Source organism: Canis lupus, chromosome 9 (genome assembly GCF_048164855.1).
Source record: "Canis lupus baileyi chromosome 9, mCanLup2.hap1, whole genome shotgun sequence".
NCBI classification, from domain to species: Eukaryota; Metazoa; Chordata; class Mammalia; order Carnivora; family Canidae; genus Canis; species Canis lupus.
In genome coordinates, this window is record NC_132846.1 from 12,274,049 (window position 1) to 12,293,172 (window position 19,124).

Consider the following 19,124-nt stretch of genomic DNA (forward strand, 5'->3'; position numbering starts at 1 on the left):
TTTGTAAAAGCTCTGTACCTGGCTACGAACGACACTGCACGAACAAGTCGGGCTCCCGGGCTGAGGAAACGCGAGGCGGCTGGTCTCTAGGGAGAGGAAGCCAAGCGTTACTACGTGACGTCATCACCCCGCGCCGGCCGCGACGGCTTCCGGGCTGGGCTTAAAGCTATGCTCCGCGCTATGGGGTGTTGGCAGCGTTTGCTGCTTTTTGGTGGGGTAACGCTTCGGGGTGGTGGCGGGGCCGGCGTCCCGCTTGGGGGAAGCCGAGTGTTGGTTTGTGGGCGCCAGGTTCGTGGAGCTGCAGGCCGGGGGGAGGCGGGGGGGACGGAGATGCGAGGTGCGCAGGCAAAACCCCCTGGCGAGCGCTCGCCGCAGACCTTAACGGGCCCCCGCCAGCCGGCGGCAAAGTGAGACCCCAGTTGTCTGGACGTCTCCACTTTCCAAGCAGGCCCCCATAGGACCAGGCCGGGGCGTGGCGGGACAGGACGGATGCCTAGAACGTGCATGTGAGACTTGTGCATTGCTTTCTCTATTTAGAAAATGGGTTAAAGAGAAGGAAACACGTGGAGGATTTAACTCCGTAAAGAGGCAGTTTATTTACTTTGCGTTTTTTTTTTAACGTCCTGGCAGATAAATTTCAACTTAAACAGTGTATTTCCACGACTGTGATCAATAGCAGTAAGAAGATAGCACGAAAGACCTACCTAATGGAGATCAGCAGCATTAGCCTAGAAAAGCAAGCCCTTTTCAAGACTCTGATATTTTACTTTAACAGCATGCTAATAGTGATGGCTTATTTTAAAACTTTTTTTTTTTTTTTAAGTTGTCTGGAGCTGACAGTGAGGCCCTAAAACAAAGAAGAGCACAAATCATGTCCCGAGGACTTCCAAAGCAGAAACCAATAGAAGGTGTAAAGCAAGTTATAGTTGTGGCCTCTGGAAAAGGTGGAGTTGGAAAGTCTACTACAGCAGGTATTATAGGATATTCTGATCTCAGGAATTTATGCCAACTGGCAAGTGCACAGCATTAAAAGGATAGTTTTGATTTTTAGAGTTATTTGTGAAATTCCCAATCGCTGATTCCGTGGTATCAGGAGTTAGTAGTGATGAGGAGCTTAGATTTACAGTTCAAAAAAACTAGGTACAAAAAAAAAAAAAAAAAAAAAAAAAAAACAACAACAAAACTAGGTACAGATGGCCCAGGTCTTCGACCCCTTAACTGAGGAAAAGGTGGTCACATTGCCCATCAGATCTTCAGTTTACTTAACTGTAAAATGGTAATGATGATAAGGTTTTTCATAGGGTGGGCATGTAAATTAAACAAAGAGGAACACAGGCAGGGAGGGGGCAGGGGGGAAGGACAGAGAGTACCCTTAAGCAGGTTGCCTGCTGGGCGTGGAGCCGGATCCTGCGTTCTATCCCAGAACCGCAAGATCATGACCCAAGCCCAAATCGAGAGCTGGCTGCTTAACCGGCGGCTACTCACGTGCCCCAGAAATTTTTTATTTCTAGGAAGATGGTTCCAGTGTAATTATGTAAAAGGGTAATGGCTTCCCTTGTTCCGATCCTGCACAACAGAAGTAACTTGTATTATTAATTGGGAGTAATAAAACACTTAAAAAAAAAGATATGTTTATTTTAGAGAGAGACAGAGAGCATGATTTAGAGGGGCAGAGGAGAGGGAGAGAATCTCAAGTAGACTCCACACTGAGTGCAGAGCCCAACTCGGCTGGATCTCAACCCTGAGATCCCAACCTGAGCCAAAATCAAGTGTTGGGTGCTTAACTGACTGCACCACCCAGGCACCCTTGGAGTCATCTTATTGCTGCCTTGTTATTTAACATTCAGTCATTTCAATAGGAATGACTGCTAATTCAGATCTCTATCCCGTTTATCGTTTGCACATGATTTTAAAAAAATGACTATCTTTACCATATTTAGTTGTTGATTTGGTGTAGTTCTAGACTGACAAGGTATTTTATTTTATTTATTTTTTTTCTGACAAGATATTTTAAATTAAAAATATTTTTCAGACTATTAAAGTTGGGAGATATACGTGCCATGAAATTCTTCACTTCCACTGAAATCAATGACATTTTGAAATAAGGGCTAGTACAGAGTTCTGTGACTAAAGATCTTGTGTTTGTTTAAAGCTATTTTTAGTAATTTCCCAGTATAGCAGTTTTATGGTTGTACAATCAACTACAAATCCAACTATATAGTTTATTGGCTCAATTTTTTTCTCACTTTGACCTGAAGGTAATTGTGGAAGAGTTTTTCAGATATTTTACAGAAAATAAGATTTACCAAATATTATAGTTATAATAGACCTCTAATGTTATTACTACTTGATACTATATTACTATTATTATTATTGAAAGACTTTATTTATTTATTCATGAGAGATACAGAGAGAGAGGCAGAGACACAGGCAGAGGGAGGAAGCAGGCTCCATGCAGGGAGCCCGATGCAGGACTCGATCCCAGGACTCTGGGATCACACCCTGAGCTGAAAGCAGATGCTCAACTGCGGAGCCACCCAGTTGTCCCAACAGATACTATATTATTATTAAAAAATGATTAGTGATTGTTTCTAATGAATTAATGCTATATGCAACCATTTTTACTTTCTTTCTTAAGGGGCTATAATCCATCTGTTTAATATTTTGTAAAATTTAGAAGCTTTTAGTCTTTGGTTCTAGAATCCACCTCTTCTTGTTTTTTGAAAATTCAGAGTACATTTATTTGTTTTCAGTAATGTGAATTCCTTTGCATGCTCTGTGATTACTGGAACTGGTTAAAGATAAAAGTATTTTCATGATGCTATCCTGAAGTTACTTGAATTTTATGCAATATAATTTGTTGAATCTGTAGGCTAATGCTTGTTTAAAACATTGTTTTTGTTTAGCAGATCATCTATTGCCATGGAATGTGGCAGCATTTAAATAGGAAAATATATGAGAAAATATACAGTTGTGACACATAGTAGATGTTTCTGCAAATGCCCCTGCCTTGTTTCTTTTTTTATTTGTTAGCATTATACCATCTGTCCAAAACAATTGACCTTTACTTTTTTCTAACAGTTCTATCTGTATACATAAGCCTTAGAAATATTTCTTTCCCATATGTGTGTGTGTGTTATATATATATATATATATATGTATATATATATATATATTTTGTTCTGAACTATCTCAAAATTCTTCCCATTTGAATATGCGTACTAGAGATATTTTCAGTTAGAATGATGATACATGGTTAATACAAACATGCTTTGTGATTCCATTGTGTAAACTGAGAAGACTCTGACAATGAAATGAAGTATTCTCTAAAAGTTTCTGTTTAACAGTTAGACTGTTTAACCTATGATGTACCTGAAATTCAGCATTATTTTATAATTTATAAAAATTAATTTGTCAAGTACCATATCCTAGGCTAAGTATTTTATGTGAGTATTTCATTTAATTCTCAAAACCGTTATGAAATAGGAATTATCCTCATTTTATAGAGGAGGAAAATAGATTTAGGGGTAAAATATCCTACTCAAGGTTATGTAATAGAAGGTGGCAGAACTAGAATTTGAACCAGGTCTGCCTTGAAAATTTATGCTCTTAACTACTTTAAAGGAAACCATCTCAGCATCATTTATAACATTGTTCTATTAAAGAAATGTGATTCACAGTATGAGAGTCTATTTATCAGTCTTGGAAATTTGTTACCTTTGGACCTTTCTTCATCTCAGATGTAGCATATCTCTGTTGCTGGGCTAAAGGTGGTTTTGGGACTACTTCTTTAGGATTCATTTGCAATTGACAGTTTTGGGAACATGTTTACCCATGTAAACATGTTAAAGGAGTTAAAGGAACTGCCTTACCTTTGACTCTCTTCCTTTTCCTCTGCACAGTGGTCCAGTCTTTCATATGGGGATATTTGTGAGTTAGGTATTTGAAATTCCTGCATTATCAGCATTTATTCTTAAAAGGCAAGAAGATCATACACATTTTTATTTATTAAAAGGTATATACTTTTTCTGCAGAATGTTTTTGAAAATAATTGAACTGTATATATCATAACATTTTATTTATTTGTTTGTTTATTTATATTTTTATTTTTTAAAAGATTTTATTTATTCATGAGAGACACAGAGAGAGAGAGGCAGAGACACAGGCAGAGGGAGAAACAGGCTCCTCGCAGGGAGCCTGACGTGGGACTCAATCCTGGGTCTCCAGGATCACACCCCGGGCTGCAGGCAGCGCTAAACCGCAGTGCCACCGAGGCTGCCCGTAACATTTTTTTTTTTTTAACTAAGTAGATTATTTAAATAAAATGTAAAAGATTATAAAAATGAATTATTTAAAATGTTAATTATAGGGCAGGAATGTATTGCTTAGTTGGAATATTACTATCTTTTTTACTTTCTGTATTCTCTCCATGTTTTTGTTTTTTACAAGTAAAGGAGAGATATTAAAAATTTCTGTGCTTTGGTTATTACCTTGAAAATATTAAAAGGCAAACTGAATTTTAGTAGAAGGAAAGTTACTAAATTTTTTTTTTTTTAGTTACTAAATTTAATTACCTTTTGTTTCTTACAGTGAACCTTGCACTTGGACTAGCAGCGAATGATTCGGTAGGTGTTTATTAATAACAATTATTACCTGATTAAAATGTTTTTTAAAGAAATGATAGAGCATATTTTTCATTTACTCTGTCAGAGGCTATATATTGTAGCTCTAGTCACTTGCATTTCTTTAAGGAACTAAAAAGTCTGCCATAAGTACTGATTACATTTAATGATAATGATGAAAATGGAAGGAGTCAAAGAATTCAGGCAGTGTCTAGAAGGTAGAGAAGGCAAGGAAATGGATTTCTTTAGTGCTTCCAAAAGATGTGTAATTCTGCCAACACCTTAATTTTAGCTCATTGAAACCCATTTTGGACTTCTATGATAATTTCTTACAGCAGAAGTAGGAAATAAATATGGATGGGAAGTCAATTATCTTAGTTCTTAAATTTCCAAAAATGTCTTTATTTTGCCTTCGTATTTGATTTGACTTTGATTTCACTAAATGTAGAATTCCAGGTTCAAAATAATTGCATCTCTGAATGTTGTAAACAACATTCCTTTTTATTCTCACATGCTAAATGAAATGTCTGATGCTAGTCTGATTCATATTGCTTTGTAATAACCTGTGTTTTTCCCCTCAAAGCTTTTAGAGTTTTCTTTATTTCTTTTAAGTTTAAAAATGTTACGAATATGTGTCCAATTGGTGACTTTAAAATTTTTTACCTGCTTGGAAATTAACTAGGCAATATGAAAGTTTGAAATTTCTTCCTTGTCGTGTTTTTCTGTCTCCAGAAACCTATTAAATGGATATTAACACTTTATGCTTGTTAAATTTTCTCTCATGTTCTCCATCTCCTTGTCTTTGCTGTATGTTTTGGAAGATGTCTTAGACTATTTTCCACACTGCTTTGTTGGGTTTTAGTTGTTATTTAGCCCTTCTGATTTTTATTTTTAAATTCAGAGATAGTATTTTTTCCAGTTTTCTAGAACTCTTATTTTACAAATACTGGAAAAACAATGGCTGTATCATTCATTTAAATATCTCTAAGGATGCTAATTAAAATTAATAAAAAATTGTTCCTTTTAGTGATCTCTATTTATTTACCATGGTGGTTCTTATAATGTGGTCCTCAGAGCAGTAGAATCATCATCACCTGGGAACTTGTTAGACATACAAAATCTTGAGCCCATCCTAAACCTACTAAATCAGAAACCATGAGGGTGGAATCCCGTAATCTGTGTGTGTGTGTGTAAAAATACAACCTATTTTTAATGTAATGTTTTTCCCCTTGTTGTTTCAGTGGGAATTTGGAGCAAAGAGAGATAATCATGTATTTAGGCAACCTTATTGAAGTAAGAGCCAGTAATACATTTTTAAAAATATTTTTAAAAAAATTATACTTAATTACCTTGAAGAAGAGACCTCATTTTCCTTAAAGAAGGGAGGAAACAAGGAAGATCCATGGATGGGAAAGGTAGATACTTTGTAGGTGTGAGGATCTTTTAAATTGGTTATTTCAGCCAAAGCTTTGAATCTTAAGTCAGTGTGAAACACTAATGTAATAAGAGATCAAAGGATGAAAAGAATAGTTAAAAAGGGGTTGATTCCCTCATGTTAAATATTGCTAGTCTTGCTAGCTCAGAAACTTTTTTTTCTTCCTCTTTTTTAAAATAAATTTATTTTTTATTGGTGTTCAATTTGTCAACATGCAGAATAACATCCAGTGCTCATCCTGTCAAGTGACCACCTCAGTGCCCACCACCCAGTCATCGCCCCCCCCCCCCCCACCTCCCCTTCCACTACCCTTAGTTCGTTTCCCAGAGTTAGGAGTCTCTCATGTTCTGTCTCCCTTCCTGATATTTCCCACTTATTTTTTCTCCTTTCCCCTTTATTCCATTTCACTATTTTTTATATTCCCCAAATGAATGAGACCATATAATGTTTGACCTTCTCCGATTGACTTATTTCACTCAGCATAATACCCTCCAGTTCCATCCATGTTGAAGAAAATGGTGGGTATTTGTCGTTTCTAATGGCTGAGGAATAGTCCATTGTATACATAGACCACATCTTCTTTATCCATTCATCTGTCGATGGATACTGAGGCTCCTTCCACATTTTGGCTATTGTGGACATTGCTGCTAGAAACATCGGGGTGCAGGTGTCCCGGCGTTTCATTGCATCTGTATCTTTGGGGTAAATCCCCAGCAGTGCAATTGCTGGGTCGTAGGGCAGGTCTATTTTTAACTCTTTGAGGAACCTCCACACAGTTTTCCAGAGTGGCTGCACCAGTTCACATTCCCACCCACAGTGCAAGAGGGTTCCCTTTTCTCCACATCCTCTCCAACATTTGTGGTTTCCTGCCTTGTTAATTTCCCCCATTTTCACTGGTGTGAGGTGGTATCTCATTGTGGTTTTGATTTGTATTTCCCTGATGGCAAGTGATGTGGAGCATTTTCTCATGTGCTTGTTGGCCATGTCTATGTCTTCCTCTGTGAGATTTCTCTTCATGTCTTTTGCCCATTTCATGATTGGATTGTTTGTTTCTTTGCTGTTGAGTTTAATAAGTTCTTTATAGATCTTGGACACTAGCCCTTTATCTGATACGTCATTTGCAAATATCTTCTCCCATTCTGTAGGTTGTCTTTGAGTTTTGTTGACTGTATCCTTTGCTGTGCAAAAGCTTCTTATCTTGATGAAGTCCCAATAGTTCATTTTTGCTTTTGTTTCTTTTGCCTTCGTGGGTGTATCTTGCAAGAAGTTACTGTGGCTGAGTTCAAAAAGGGTGTTGCCTGTGTTCTCCTCTAGGATTTTGATGGAATACTGTCTCCCATTTAGATCTTTCATCCATTTTGAGTTTATCTTTGTGTATGGTGCAAGAGAGTGGTCTAGTTTCATTCTTCTGCATGTGGATGTCCAATTTTCCCAGCACATTTATTGAAGAGACTGTGTTTTTTCCAGTGGATAGTCTTTCCTCCTTTGTCGAATAGTAGTTGACCATAAAGTTGAGGGTCCACTTCGGGATTCTCTATTCTGTTCCATTGATCTATGTGTCTGTTTTTGTGCCAGTACCACACTGTCTTGATGACCACAGCTTCGTAGTACAACCTGAAATCTGGCATTGTGATGCCCCCAGATATGGTTTTCTTTTTTAAAATTCCCCTGGCTATTTGGGGTCTTTTCTGATTCCACACAAATCTTAAAATAATTTGTTCTAACTCTCTGAAGAAAGTCTATGGTATTTTGATAGGGATTGCATTAAACGTGTAAATTGCCCTGGGTAACATTGACATTTTCACAATATTAATTCTGCCAATCCATGAGCATGGAATATTTTTCCATCTCTTTGTGTCTTCCTCAATTTCTTTCAGAAGTGTTCTATAGTTGTGAGGGTATAGATCCTTTACCTCTTTGGTTAGGTTTATTCCTAGGTATCTTATGCTTTTGGGTGCAATTGTAAATGGGATTGACTCCTTAATTTCTCTTTCTTCAGTCTCATTGTTAGTGTATAGAAATGCCACTGACTTGTGGGCATTGATTTTGTATCCTGCCACACTGCCAAATTGCTGTATGAGTTCTAGCAATCTTGGGGTGGAGGCTTTTGGGTTTTCTATGTAGAGTATCATGTCATCGGCGAAGAGGGAGAGTTTGACTCCTTCTTTGCCAATTTTTTTTTTGAATTTTTTTAAATTTTATTTATTTATTTATTTATGATAGTCACAGAGAGAGAGAGAGAGAGAGAGAGAGGCAGAGACATAGGCAGAGGGAGAAGCGGGCTCCATGCACCGGGAGCCCGACGTGGGATTCGATCCCGGGTCTCCAGGATCGCGCCCTGGGCCAAAGGCAGGCGCCAAACCGCTGCGCCACCCAGGGATCCTTTCTTTGCCAATTTGAATGCCTTTTATGTCTTTTTGTTGTCTGATTGCTGAGGCTAGGACTTCCAGTACTATGTTGAATAGCAGTGGTGAGAGTGGACATCCCTTCTTGTTCCTGATCTTAGCGGAAAGGCTCCCAGTGCTTCCCATTGAGAATGATATTTGCTGTGGGCTTTTCGTAGATGGCTTTTAAGATGTTGAGGAATGTTCCCTGTATCCCTACACTCTGAAGAGTTTTGATCAGGAATGGATGCTGTATTTTGTCAAATGCTTTCTCTGCATCTATTGAAAGGATCATATGGTTCTTGTTTTTTCTCTTGCTGATATGATGAATCACATTGATTGTTTTACGGGTGTTGAACCAGCCTTGCATCCCAGGAATAAATCCTGCTTTGTCATGGTGAATAATTTTCTTAATGTACTCTTGGATCCTATTGGCTAGTATCTTGTTGAGAATTTTTGCATCCATGTTCATCAGGGATATTGGTCTGTAATTCTCCTTTTTGGTGGGGTCTTTGTCTGGTTTTGGAATTAAGGTGATGCTGGCCTCATAGAACGAGTTTGGAAGTATTCCATCTCTTTCTATCTTTCTGAACATCTTTAGTAGAATAGGTATGGTTTCTTCTTTAAACGTTTGATAGAATTCCCCTGGGAAGCCATCTGGCCCTGGACTTTTGTGTCTTGGGAGGTTTTTGATGACTGCTTCAATTTCCTCCCTGGTTAGTGGCAGGTTAGTGGCAGTTAGTTCAGGTTTTCTGTTTCTTCCTGTTCCAGTTTTGGTAGTTTGTGGCTTTCCAGGAATGCGTCCATTTCTTCTAGATTGCCTAATTTATTGGCGTATAGCTGTTCATAATATGTTTTTAAAATCGTTTGTATTTCCTTGGTGTTGGTAGTGATCTCTCCTTTCTCATTCATGATTTTATTAATTTGAGTCATCTCTCTCTTCTTTTTAATAAGGCTGGCTGATGGTTTATCTATCTTATTAATTCTTTCAAAGAATCAACTCTTGGTTTTGTTGATCTGTTCCACAGTTCTTCTGGTCTCGATTTTGTTGAGTTCTGCTCAAATCTTTATTAACTCTCTTCTTCTGCTGGATGTAGGTCTATTTGCTGTTTTTTTCTCTAGCTCCTTTAGGTGTAAGGTTAGCTTTTGTATTTGAGTTCTTTCCAGTTTTTGAATGGATGCTTGTATTGCGATGTATTTCCCCCTCAGGACTGCTTTTGCTGCATCCCAAAGATTTTGAACGGTTGTATCTTCATTCTCATTAGTTTCCATGAATCTTTTTAATTTTTCCTTAATTTCCTGGTTGACCCTTTCATCTTTTAGCAGGATGGTCCTTAACCTCCACGTGTTTGAGGTCCTTCCAAACTTCTTGTTGTGATTTAGTTCTAATTTTAAGGCATTATGGTCTGAGAATATGCAGGGGACGATCCCAATCTTTTGGTATCGGTTCAGACCCGATTTGTGACCCAGTATGGGATCTATTCTGGAGAAAGTTCCATGTGCACTTGAGAAGAATGTGTATTCATTTGTGTTTGGACGTAAAGTTCTGTAGATATCTGTGAAATCCATCTGGTCCAGTGTATCATTTAAAGCTCTCGTTTCTTTGGAGATGTTGTGCTTAGAAGACCTATCGAGTGTAGAAAGCGCTAGATTGAAGTCACCAAGTATAAGTGTATTATTATCTAAGTATGTCTCAACTTTGGTTATTAATTGATTGATATATTTGGCAGCTCCCACATTCGGGGCATATATATTGAGGATTGTTAAGTCCTCTTGTTGGATAGATCCTTTAAGTATGATATAGTGTCCCTCTTCATCTCTCACTACAGTTTTTGGGATAAATTTTAGTTTATCTGATATGAGGATGGCTACCCCTGCTTTCTTTTGAGGACCATTTGAATGGTAAATTGTTCTCCAACCTTTTATTTTCAGGCTGTAGGTGTCCTTCTGTCTGAAATGAGTCTCTTGTAGACAGCAAATAAATGGGTCCTGCTTTTTTATCCAGTCTGAAACCCTGCGCCTTTTAATGGAGTCATTAAGCCCATTCACATGCAGAGTTACTATTTTAAGATATGAGTTTGGTGTCATGATGATACCTATTCAGTCTCTGTTTTTGTGGACTGTTTCATTGGACTTCTTAAAGAGTAATTTTAAGAGTCCCCCTTAAAATTTTTTGCAGAGCTGGTTTGGAGGTCACATGTTCTTTCAGTTCCTGCCTGTCTTGGAAGCTCTTTATCTCTCCTTCTCTTCTGAATGAGAGCCTTGTTGGTTAAAGTATTCTTACGTGCATGTTCTTCTCATTTAGGATACTGAATATATCCTGCCAGGCCTTTCTGGCCTGTCAGGTCTCTGTGGAGAGGTCTGCTGTTAATCTGATATTCCTCCCCATATAAGTTAGGGACTTCTTGTCTCTTGTTGCTTTAAGGATCTTCTCTTTATCTTTGGAATGTGCAAGTTTCACTATTAAATGTGGAGGTGTTGAACGGTTTTTATTGATTTTAGGGGGGATCTCTCTATTTCCTGGATCTGAATGCCTGTTTCCCTTCCCAGATTAGGAAAGTTTTTAGCTATGATTTGTTCAAATACATATTCTGGCCCTCTGTCCCTTTCGGGGCCCTCGGGGACTCCCAATTAAACGTAGATTTTTCTTCCTCAGGCTGTCACTTATTTCCCTTAATCTATCCTCATGATCTTTTAATCGTTTGTTTCTTTTTTCCTCAGTTTCTCTCTTTGCCATCAACTTGTCTGATGTCAGGCACTCGTTCTTCCACCTCGTTAACCCTTGTCGTTAGGACCTCTAGTTTGGATTGCATCTCATTTAATTGATTTTTAAGTTCTGCCTGATTAGATCTAAATTCTGCAGTCATGAAGTCTCTTGAGTCCATTATGCTTTTTTCTAGAGCCACCAGTAGCTTTATAATAGTTCTTCTGAATTGGCTTTCTGACATTGAATTGTAATCCAAATTTTGTAACTCTGTGGGAGAGAGGACTGTTTCTGATTCTTTCTTTTGAGGTGAGGTTTTCCTTTTAGTCATTTTGCTCAGTGTAGAGTGGCTAAAAACCAGTTGTATTGGGAAAAGGAGAAAAAGAGAGAAGAGAAAGAAAGAAAAAGAAAAAAAATGAAAAAAAGAAGAAAAAAAAAGAAAAGAGAAGAAAAGAAAAAAAGAAAAAAAGGGGGGGAGCAAACAGAAATCAAAAAACAAAAAATAAGGGGGAGTATCCTCTGATTCTGTATACTGTAAATACTTCAGCTTCCCCTGGAACTTTCCAGGGCTGCTTGATCAATAATTTGTTTTTCCCCTGTCAGTCTAGCTGGTCTTCAGTGGGAGGGGCCTGCTGTGCTGATTTTCAAGTGTTAGTATTTGGGGGAGCTGCTCAGCCCCCTGCCTGGTGCAGGGCTCAGTGAAAGATGTTTAAGCTGTTTATCCGTGAGGCCACTGTGAGGCTCAGTGGGGGTTGTTTATCTGGTGAGGCCCCAGGAGGAACAATAGTGGCAGCGGCCAGCATTGGAGCCCTGGATTCAGCTCCTGCAGTAACTAGGGAGCTCTCAGTCTGTAGGGGCCTGGATGCAACGGGGCGGGGCCGCTGATCTCAGCTTGGGGCAGGAGTGTCCTTGCTGTCCTGTGCCCTCCTGACTTCTGCCTGTCCCGGAGGGGAGGCCGCATCCTGGTCTGTGTCCCGGCGCCCTGTGCTTGCGGGCCTGCGCTGTTTGATTCGCGCTCCGGCCGGGCATCCCCCTCTGCGCGGGCCTCTGAGCCGCCGCTGAGCTGCTCCCGGGTGCAGCCAGGCTCCGGCTCGCACTGCTGCCCTTTAAATTTTTTTTTTTTAATTTTTTAAAATTTATTCATGAGAGAGAGAGAGAGAGAGACAGAGATATTGGCAGAGACATAGGCAGAGGGAGAAGCAGGCTCCACGCACCGGGAGCCTGACGTGGGATTCGATTCCGGGTCTCCAGGATCGCGCCCTGGGCCAAAGGCAGGCGCTAAACCGCTGCGCCACCCAGGGATCCCCTGCTGCCCTTTAGGGAGCTCGCCCGGGGGTGTGGCAGGCTCTCCCCTGGGCGCAGGTGTCTGTTAGTGTCCCCGGGAGCCCGAGGGCATCCCCGCCCTCCTGGGTCCTGCTCCAACTCCCTGCGGGCCCCTTTCCGCCCGGGAAGGTCGGTGCAGCTCCTTCTTCTCCGGGACGGGGCTCTCCTGTCCTGGGGACACTCGCCCCGGCCTAGCCCGGCTCCTTGCGGGCCCCTTCCCCTTGGAGGCCTTTTGTTTATTTCTTTTTTCCCGGTCTTCCTACCTTGATAGAAGCGTGAACTCTTCTCACTGTAGCATTCCAGCTGTTCTCTCTTTAAATCTCAGGCCGAATTCGTAGATTTTCAGGATGATTTGAAGGTTATCCAGGTAATCTGGTGGGGACAGGTGATTTGGGGACCCTACTCTTCCTCCATCTTGCCCCGCCCTCTACTTTTTTTTCTTCTTTTGGGGAGCAGGATTCAGGGCAGATCCATCTTTAGTGCTTTATATGTATGACAGGGAAATTGGCAACAAGAAAGGAAAAATAGTAACACTTTTCCTGGCTCATTTCTTCAGAAGCCTTTATTATCCTTAAGTGTTTTTCACCATGTTTGTGAAATCTTCCTTAGGAAGGTCTTTAGTATTCTGTGATCTTGATTAAAGTGTTTTTTTGTTTTTCATTTCTTGACTTTTTTTTTTTTAAGCAAAGTTAGTGTTTTTGATGTTTGAACTAGCATGTTTGGCTTAAACTGTGTTCTGCCAGAGGACAGCTTGCATATAGAAAAGAAGAGCTGTATGTGCTCTATATGATTTATACATATCTGGTATTGTTTTATACCCTGTATTTCCCAACTTAAGATTTATACTTATTAAGATTACACTTATTTGGAGGACATGTTTGGTCCTTAGGGGGAACTCATGGTTCCTCCCAGCTCTTCTGTTTGCCTGAGTAGATAGATATAGATGGTACATCACTTGATAGGGTTAAAACCCCCAGTTAGGATGGTGTCTTTGGAGCCTTTCCAGTGATTCATTCCCAGGGAGACTTAATTCTGTGGAGTTTGTATTGTAAAAGGGGTCTCTGATTTGCTTTTCTGTAGGCCAGGTTTATTTAAGACTTTGCTAATTCTTACTTCCTTTCTTTTCCATGGGTTAGTGCTTGCCCCTTTTCAGCATTGGATGGGAAGATCTAGATCCAGGAAAGGGAAACAGGCCCAGGAAGCTATTCGTTTTACTTTTGATATTCATCTTATTAATGTCTAAACTAGATTATATAAACCCCAGGGGTATGTGTAAGATAGTCCACTGGGATGTGGGAGGGAAATTTTTTTCATTTGTATTAATTTTTATCTTTTAAAATTAATGTTTTTATGTATGCTTTATGATTTATATTAGTATACATATATAGTATATGTAGTAGCTACAATGTAATTTATAAACAAATATACTAACATGTATAGGGCATATATGCTTAAACATTTTTTACTGCTTTGAAGTGCATGATCAGAAAATTTCAGATGTCATTAGCCTAGGCAAAAGGAATTTCTGGGTTGGATCATATGCCCAGTTTAAAAGAAGACTACTTTGTAGATTGAAGTAAAGGCCTTACAGGAATAGGGTATGGATTTTCCCTTTTGCTTGTCTTACGTACTTTCCTTTGGGGACGTTGAAGGTAATATTGCAGAGCAGAGTTTGAGATCATGTGTACCATGAATCTAAATATTGCATCCAGTGGTTTGGTGGAGCTGGCACATTCTCATTTATGAGGGCCAATGTTAAAATTTTGGGAATTTGAAATTAGTTGATATCATGTTGCTACCAGAAAAATAGGCCATGGTGGAAGTATTTAAACCGTGGAAATTGGCAAATATTGAAAATCAGACACCACACCCCACCTGGAGCCACTTGTTAAACATTTCCCAGCACACCACAGATCATATATATTGACAATTTTTTGATTTTTCTTTTTTCAGTCTTTTTTTATTATTATTTTTTTTTAGAGAGGGAGAGGGGCAGGGCATGGGGAGGCACAGAGAGAGAATTTTTTTTTAATATATAATTTATTTATTTATGAGATAGAGAGAGAGAGAGAGAGAGAGAGAGGGAGGGAGAGGAATAGGGAGAAGCAGGTTCCATGCAGGGAGCCTGATGTGGGACTCGATCCCGATCCCGGGACTCCAGGATCACGCCGTGGGCCAAAGGTAGGCGCTAAACTGCTGAGCCACCCAGGGATCTCCACAGAGAGAGAGAATCTTAAGTAGGCTCTACACCCAACTCAGAGCCCAACTTGAGGCTTGATGTCACAACTCTGAGGTCCTGACCTAAGTAAGCCTAAATCAAACTTGCTTAAGTGACTGAGCCACCCAGGTGTCTCCTTTTTTCCATTTTCTTAACCATATTATGGATCTCATTCTTCTACAGTATTTAAATTTAATAAACAGTGAGAAGAGCACTGAGACTGGGAGAGGGAAATATAAAGACTACCAGGAATCATTCATTGATAAGCTCTATAAGATTCCTAAGTCAGTTCAGTTCATTTTAGTCCAGCAAATGAGTACCTGTAACACTCATTGCCAGACAACCTGGGATTATAAAGAAAAATAAATGTGTTGTGGGAGTTCACAGTCTGCTAAGACTACATTCACAAGACAGTGTTGTGTCTGGGTATATGTGTTTATACAAGTGTGTAAATATTTGTGTGTGTGTGTGTATGTTTTGGTGGTGTTTAGATGAATTAGGTTTAATAATCATTTCTTCTGTGAGAAAGTGCTAATTAGGACAACAGTTAAGGTTTTATTGTGCTTGATAACAGAGACACATTGTGTGTACTCTTGAAGGTTTTAGAATCTTGTGAACAAAAAAGGAAGATAAACGTCTTAAAATGATAAGATATATTCAAGATCAAATATAGCAGTGTAAAAAGCTACAGGATGAGTAGCTTTTATTCCAGGGAAGGCAGTTTTTTTTTTTTTCTTTTCCATAGGGCATTTTCATGAACATAATTGTATTTGGTTCCCACAGAAACCTGTAATGAAATGCTGTAGTATTTATCAGTTTTACAATCTATTGATTCTGCCCTATCCTGGCCACATTTTATCCATCAGCAAATACTCTTGTTTCTGTCTCTGCAATGTTTTTCCAATATGTATCTTTCTATTGTCACTATTCCCACTCTCACTAAGGCTCACTGTGAGCCTTACTGTTGGGTTCATTTATTAATTTACACTTAAGTTATTGAGTGCCTATTCTGTCCTAGGCACTTTGTTTGGAAGGTACAGAAATGAACGGGACACGTGGTCCCTGCCTTTGAGGAACTCAGACTAGCAGACCACTGCAGTGGTCAAATCCATTACCTGCTCATGCTCAAATCCATTCAGTGCATAATGCCTCATTACTCTTACTGAAGCATTATTGGAATTACTTCACTCCCTGCTTAGTGTCACTACTGAATGCCTTTGCTGTATGCAGGATCCTCAGTGATCTGGCTGATCTTTGTGTTTTGGCCAACCTGGGTTACTTGAAGTTGCCAATTTGGGGTTGGATATACTACGTTCTTGCTAGCTTACAGCCTTTCTTGTACATTTCTCCTGGAGTATTCTCTTCACCTTTCTTCAGCTTTACATGCCCTGTCTTCCAAGCTGCCATTGATGGCTGTGCTCGATTATATTATGCACAGGGTGCTTGTCAAGGACGTTGAGTGATGACAGAAATCCAGACTACCCTCTTCTTAGACAACTGCAGGCTGCATTCTTTTTTTTTTTTTTTTTTTTTACTTTATTACTTTTAAAAGTAAGCTCTAGACCCAACTTGGGACTTGGGACAAGATCAAGAGTCACATGCTGTACCTCCTACTGAGCCAGTGAGGCATCCCTGCAGGCTGCATTCTTACTCATACAGAGACACTGTATGAGCCAGCTTTGTCCTGAGGGGCAGCTTAGTGCAGTGCTCCCTGAATTCCTCTTTTTCTGTCTTGGGAAATCCAGTAGCACTATTTGTTTGTATGATTATTGTGCCCATGCAACCATTCTGGTAATTTTTACAATAACAAATGATGTAACTGACATTTATGGAGCATTTAATATATGTCAGGCACTATTCCTCATGACATAGTTCTTAACTCGTTTATGTTTCATAGCAACCATATGGCAGTAGATACTATTATGATCCCTGTTGTAGATAGGAAGCAGAAGTACCTGGAGGCTATTTTGCCCAGGGTTACTGAGGGAGTAAATGGCAGAACCAAGATTTGAATGCCAACCTAGATCCTGTGCTCCTATCATATTTATGCAGCTGCTTCTGTCTTAGCTAGATTCTTATGATTAAAGATTGTGTTGTCTTCATCCTTGGCTATCCTTAGCAGTTAGCACAGTGCTTTATGACTTTGGGAATTCACAATAAATGTTTGCTGCTTGGATGAATTGAGCATATAGAATAGTTTCACCGTATTTTAGTAGAATGTTTTGTTTTTCCAGAAGTGGTATGGGGTGGGAGGACATTTTGTGGCTTAGTGGGCTTTTCACTGTTTTTTTTTTCTTCTTAAAAGATGGTGCATTTTATAATTCAACTTAACTGTCTTCTCATTTTATACTTTTTATCTCCTAATCTCATTTTTCCCCTTGTTCCAGTTACTACCCGTGTGCCCTTGATTCCAAATTCATCACCAGCCTGGATCTCTCTCCTGGGTACCAAACCTGTCTGTCTAGTTGTCTCTGTAGACGTCCTCTTGAATGCTTGACAGGCATTCAACTCAGTGTGTGTAAAACCAAACACTTTTATACCATAACTGTCTTTGTCCTGTGGGGTCATTTGATTCCTGCCCACCTTCATATTAGTCACCTGTTCCTGCTGCTTCTACCACTTAAAGTTCTCTAGATTTTGTCCTCTCATTTCATTCCTTAATGTTGCTGCCTTATTCGGACTCTTACTGTGTATCTTCTGTGAGAGGATTCCTGCTCTCTATTTTCTCTGCTATAATGTTTTGAGGAAGAGACTAACACTTTCCATATTATTTTAAAAGAATCTGTTTATCTCCTATGCTAGTCTGTGAACCTTTTAGGGGCAGTGATGTTGGTTTTATTCCTTTTTTTTTTTTTTTTTAAATCCTAAGTGCTTAGTCCAGTGATGGTATATGGAAGTGTTTTATATATATATATATATATATATATATATATATATATATATATATATAGTATATACACATATATTTATATTTCATTTCTATGGCAAATTCTGAGTGTTGGATAAGTTTATAATTTGTTCACTGCTAAATTATGCCTTTTTTCCCTCAGTGAATGAAATAATTAAAATTTAAATGGGATAATATATGTGAAGGGCTTAGCACACTGGCTGATACATGGTAAGTTCTAAATCGCTTTTTAGTATGGGTGGCTAAATAGAAGCTTTTTGTAAGTAATATTTCAAAATAAAAGTTGATACATGTTTTACTTACCTATTTTCACAAAACTTGTTTTAGGTTTTTACTTATTTTCCAGTGCTAGAATGAATCATTAATTAGAATTTTAATTGCTCTTAGAGACAGAAAATGAAGCAGTATTATCCTCAGAGTGTGTTTTTGTTTTTTTTTCATTGATGTTTATCTTAAAATATTTTTTTTTCCAAGGTCACATAATGTGTTTACACTTATTCTGTCCAGAGGTACTTCTCTTCTTCACAAATTATCACTAGTTGTCCTTTAAATGTAATTAAGGTTATTTTATGCCTTTGAAGTTCTGTGATTATGTTAGGAAAAATTAGGAAGTTTTAGTTCAAGATTTAGGTTTCAGTTTTTGAAAAGTTCAGTGATCCTGGAATGTCTTACGTACCACCACTTAGAATACTATGATTTTCTTCTTTAACAGTTACGTGTATAGCAGTTAATAGTCACGTGTGTAGCTTTTTGATATACAGAACTGGGCTTGGTTCTGACTCTGCCTCTTGGAAACTGTATGACTTTTGCCTATACCTATCTCCTAACGTTGTAAGTATTAAAGGAGATAATGTATATAAAGCATAAAGTACAGTGTCTGGCCTATAATAAGTGCTAATAAGAGCTATTTTTATTAGCCAGTATAGTATTCCACATGCCAACCTGGACATGTTATTATAATCTGGAAATCTGGATTATTAGTTACAATGTGAATTTGGATTAAATGTGGATGAAACTGTGTTTCTCACAATTACATATGTGAAATCCTGATGTATACTACTTAAGTTCAAGTGTGTAAGGTTGGATCTCATCTTTCTTTAATGCCAGTGTTGTGAGGGGAATGCACTATTTTAGATTGACCTGTTCCTAATGTTTTTTTTAAATTGTAGTTTTGTGGTATATATAACAGATACATTTCTTATGACAAATATTTTTTGGAGGAAGGGTACACAATGGGTGTTTAAAGTATAATTATTTTAAAGTTAGAGGGAAACTGGGGCAAGAGATCCATAAGGAATAATTTCAAAATTATCATTTTTTTCCTTTAATTCAAAGGTAATTCTTGGTAAGAAGTGTATTTTACAAGTGCATTTGAATTCATAAATTTTAACATTTACCAAGGAGAAAGAGACTCCAAAAACGTATTTGCAATTAGAGCAAAAGTCTTTACTAAAACACAGAATTTCTTTTAGGATAAATGGAGATATTCACGATAATTGATGACTTTTCTTGCAAATATTTGATAATTGT

At 38.6% G+C, this 19,124-nt stretch overlaps 1 protein-coding gene and 1 long non-coding RNA gene across 24 annotated transcripts in view; one reads left to right on the top strand and one right to left on the bottom strand.

Annotated features, from left to right (window-relative positions):
- The window catches only part of LOC140639790 (uncharacterized), a 34,146-nt gene extending 34,001 nt beyond the window's left edge, over positions 1-145 (bottom strand). For both annotated transcript variants that reach the window (XR_012036425.1, XR_012036424.1), the window contains exon 1: positions 19-145. This is a non-coding gene — a long non-coding RNA (uncharacterized lncRNA). The remainder of the gene's footprint in view (positions 1-18) is intronic.
- The window catches only part of NUBPL (NUBP iron-sulfur cluster assembly factor, mitochondrial), a 231,053-nt gene continuing 212,054 nt past the window's right edge, over positions 126-19,124 (top strand). For 16 of the 22 annotated variants that reach the window (XR_012036422.1, XR_012036421.1, XR_012036417.1 and 13 more), the window contains exons 1-3: positions 126-288; positions 824-971; positions 4,591-4,625. Coding sequence is in view for 13 of the 22 variants with exons in the window: in XM_072838180.1 (XP_072694281.1) it covers positions 169-288; positions 824-971; positions 4,591-4,625 (303 nt within the window). In the remaining 9 variants the exon portion in view is untranslated. Of the gene's footprint in view, positions 289-356; positions 507-823; positions 972-4,590; positions 4,626-19,124 lie in introns of those variants that run through there. The other 6 variants (XM_072838189.1, XM_072838192.1, XM_072838193.1 and 3 more) reach the window with 5 other exon arrangements.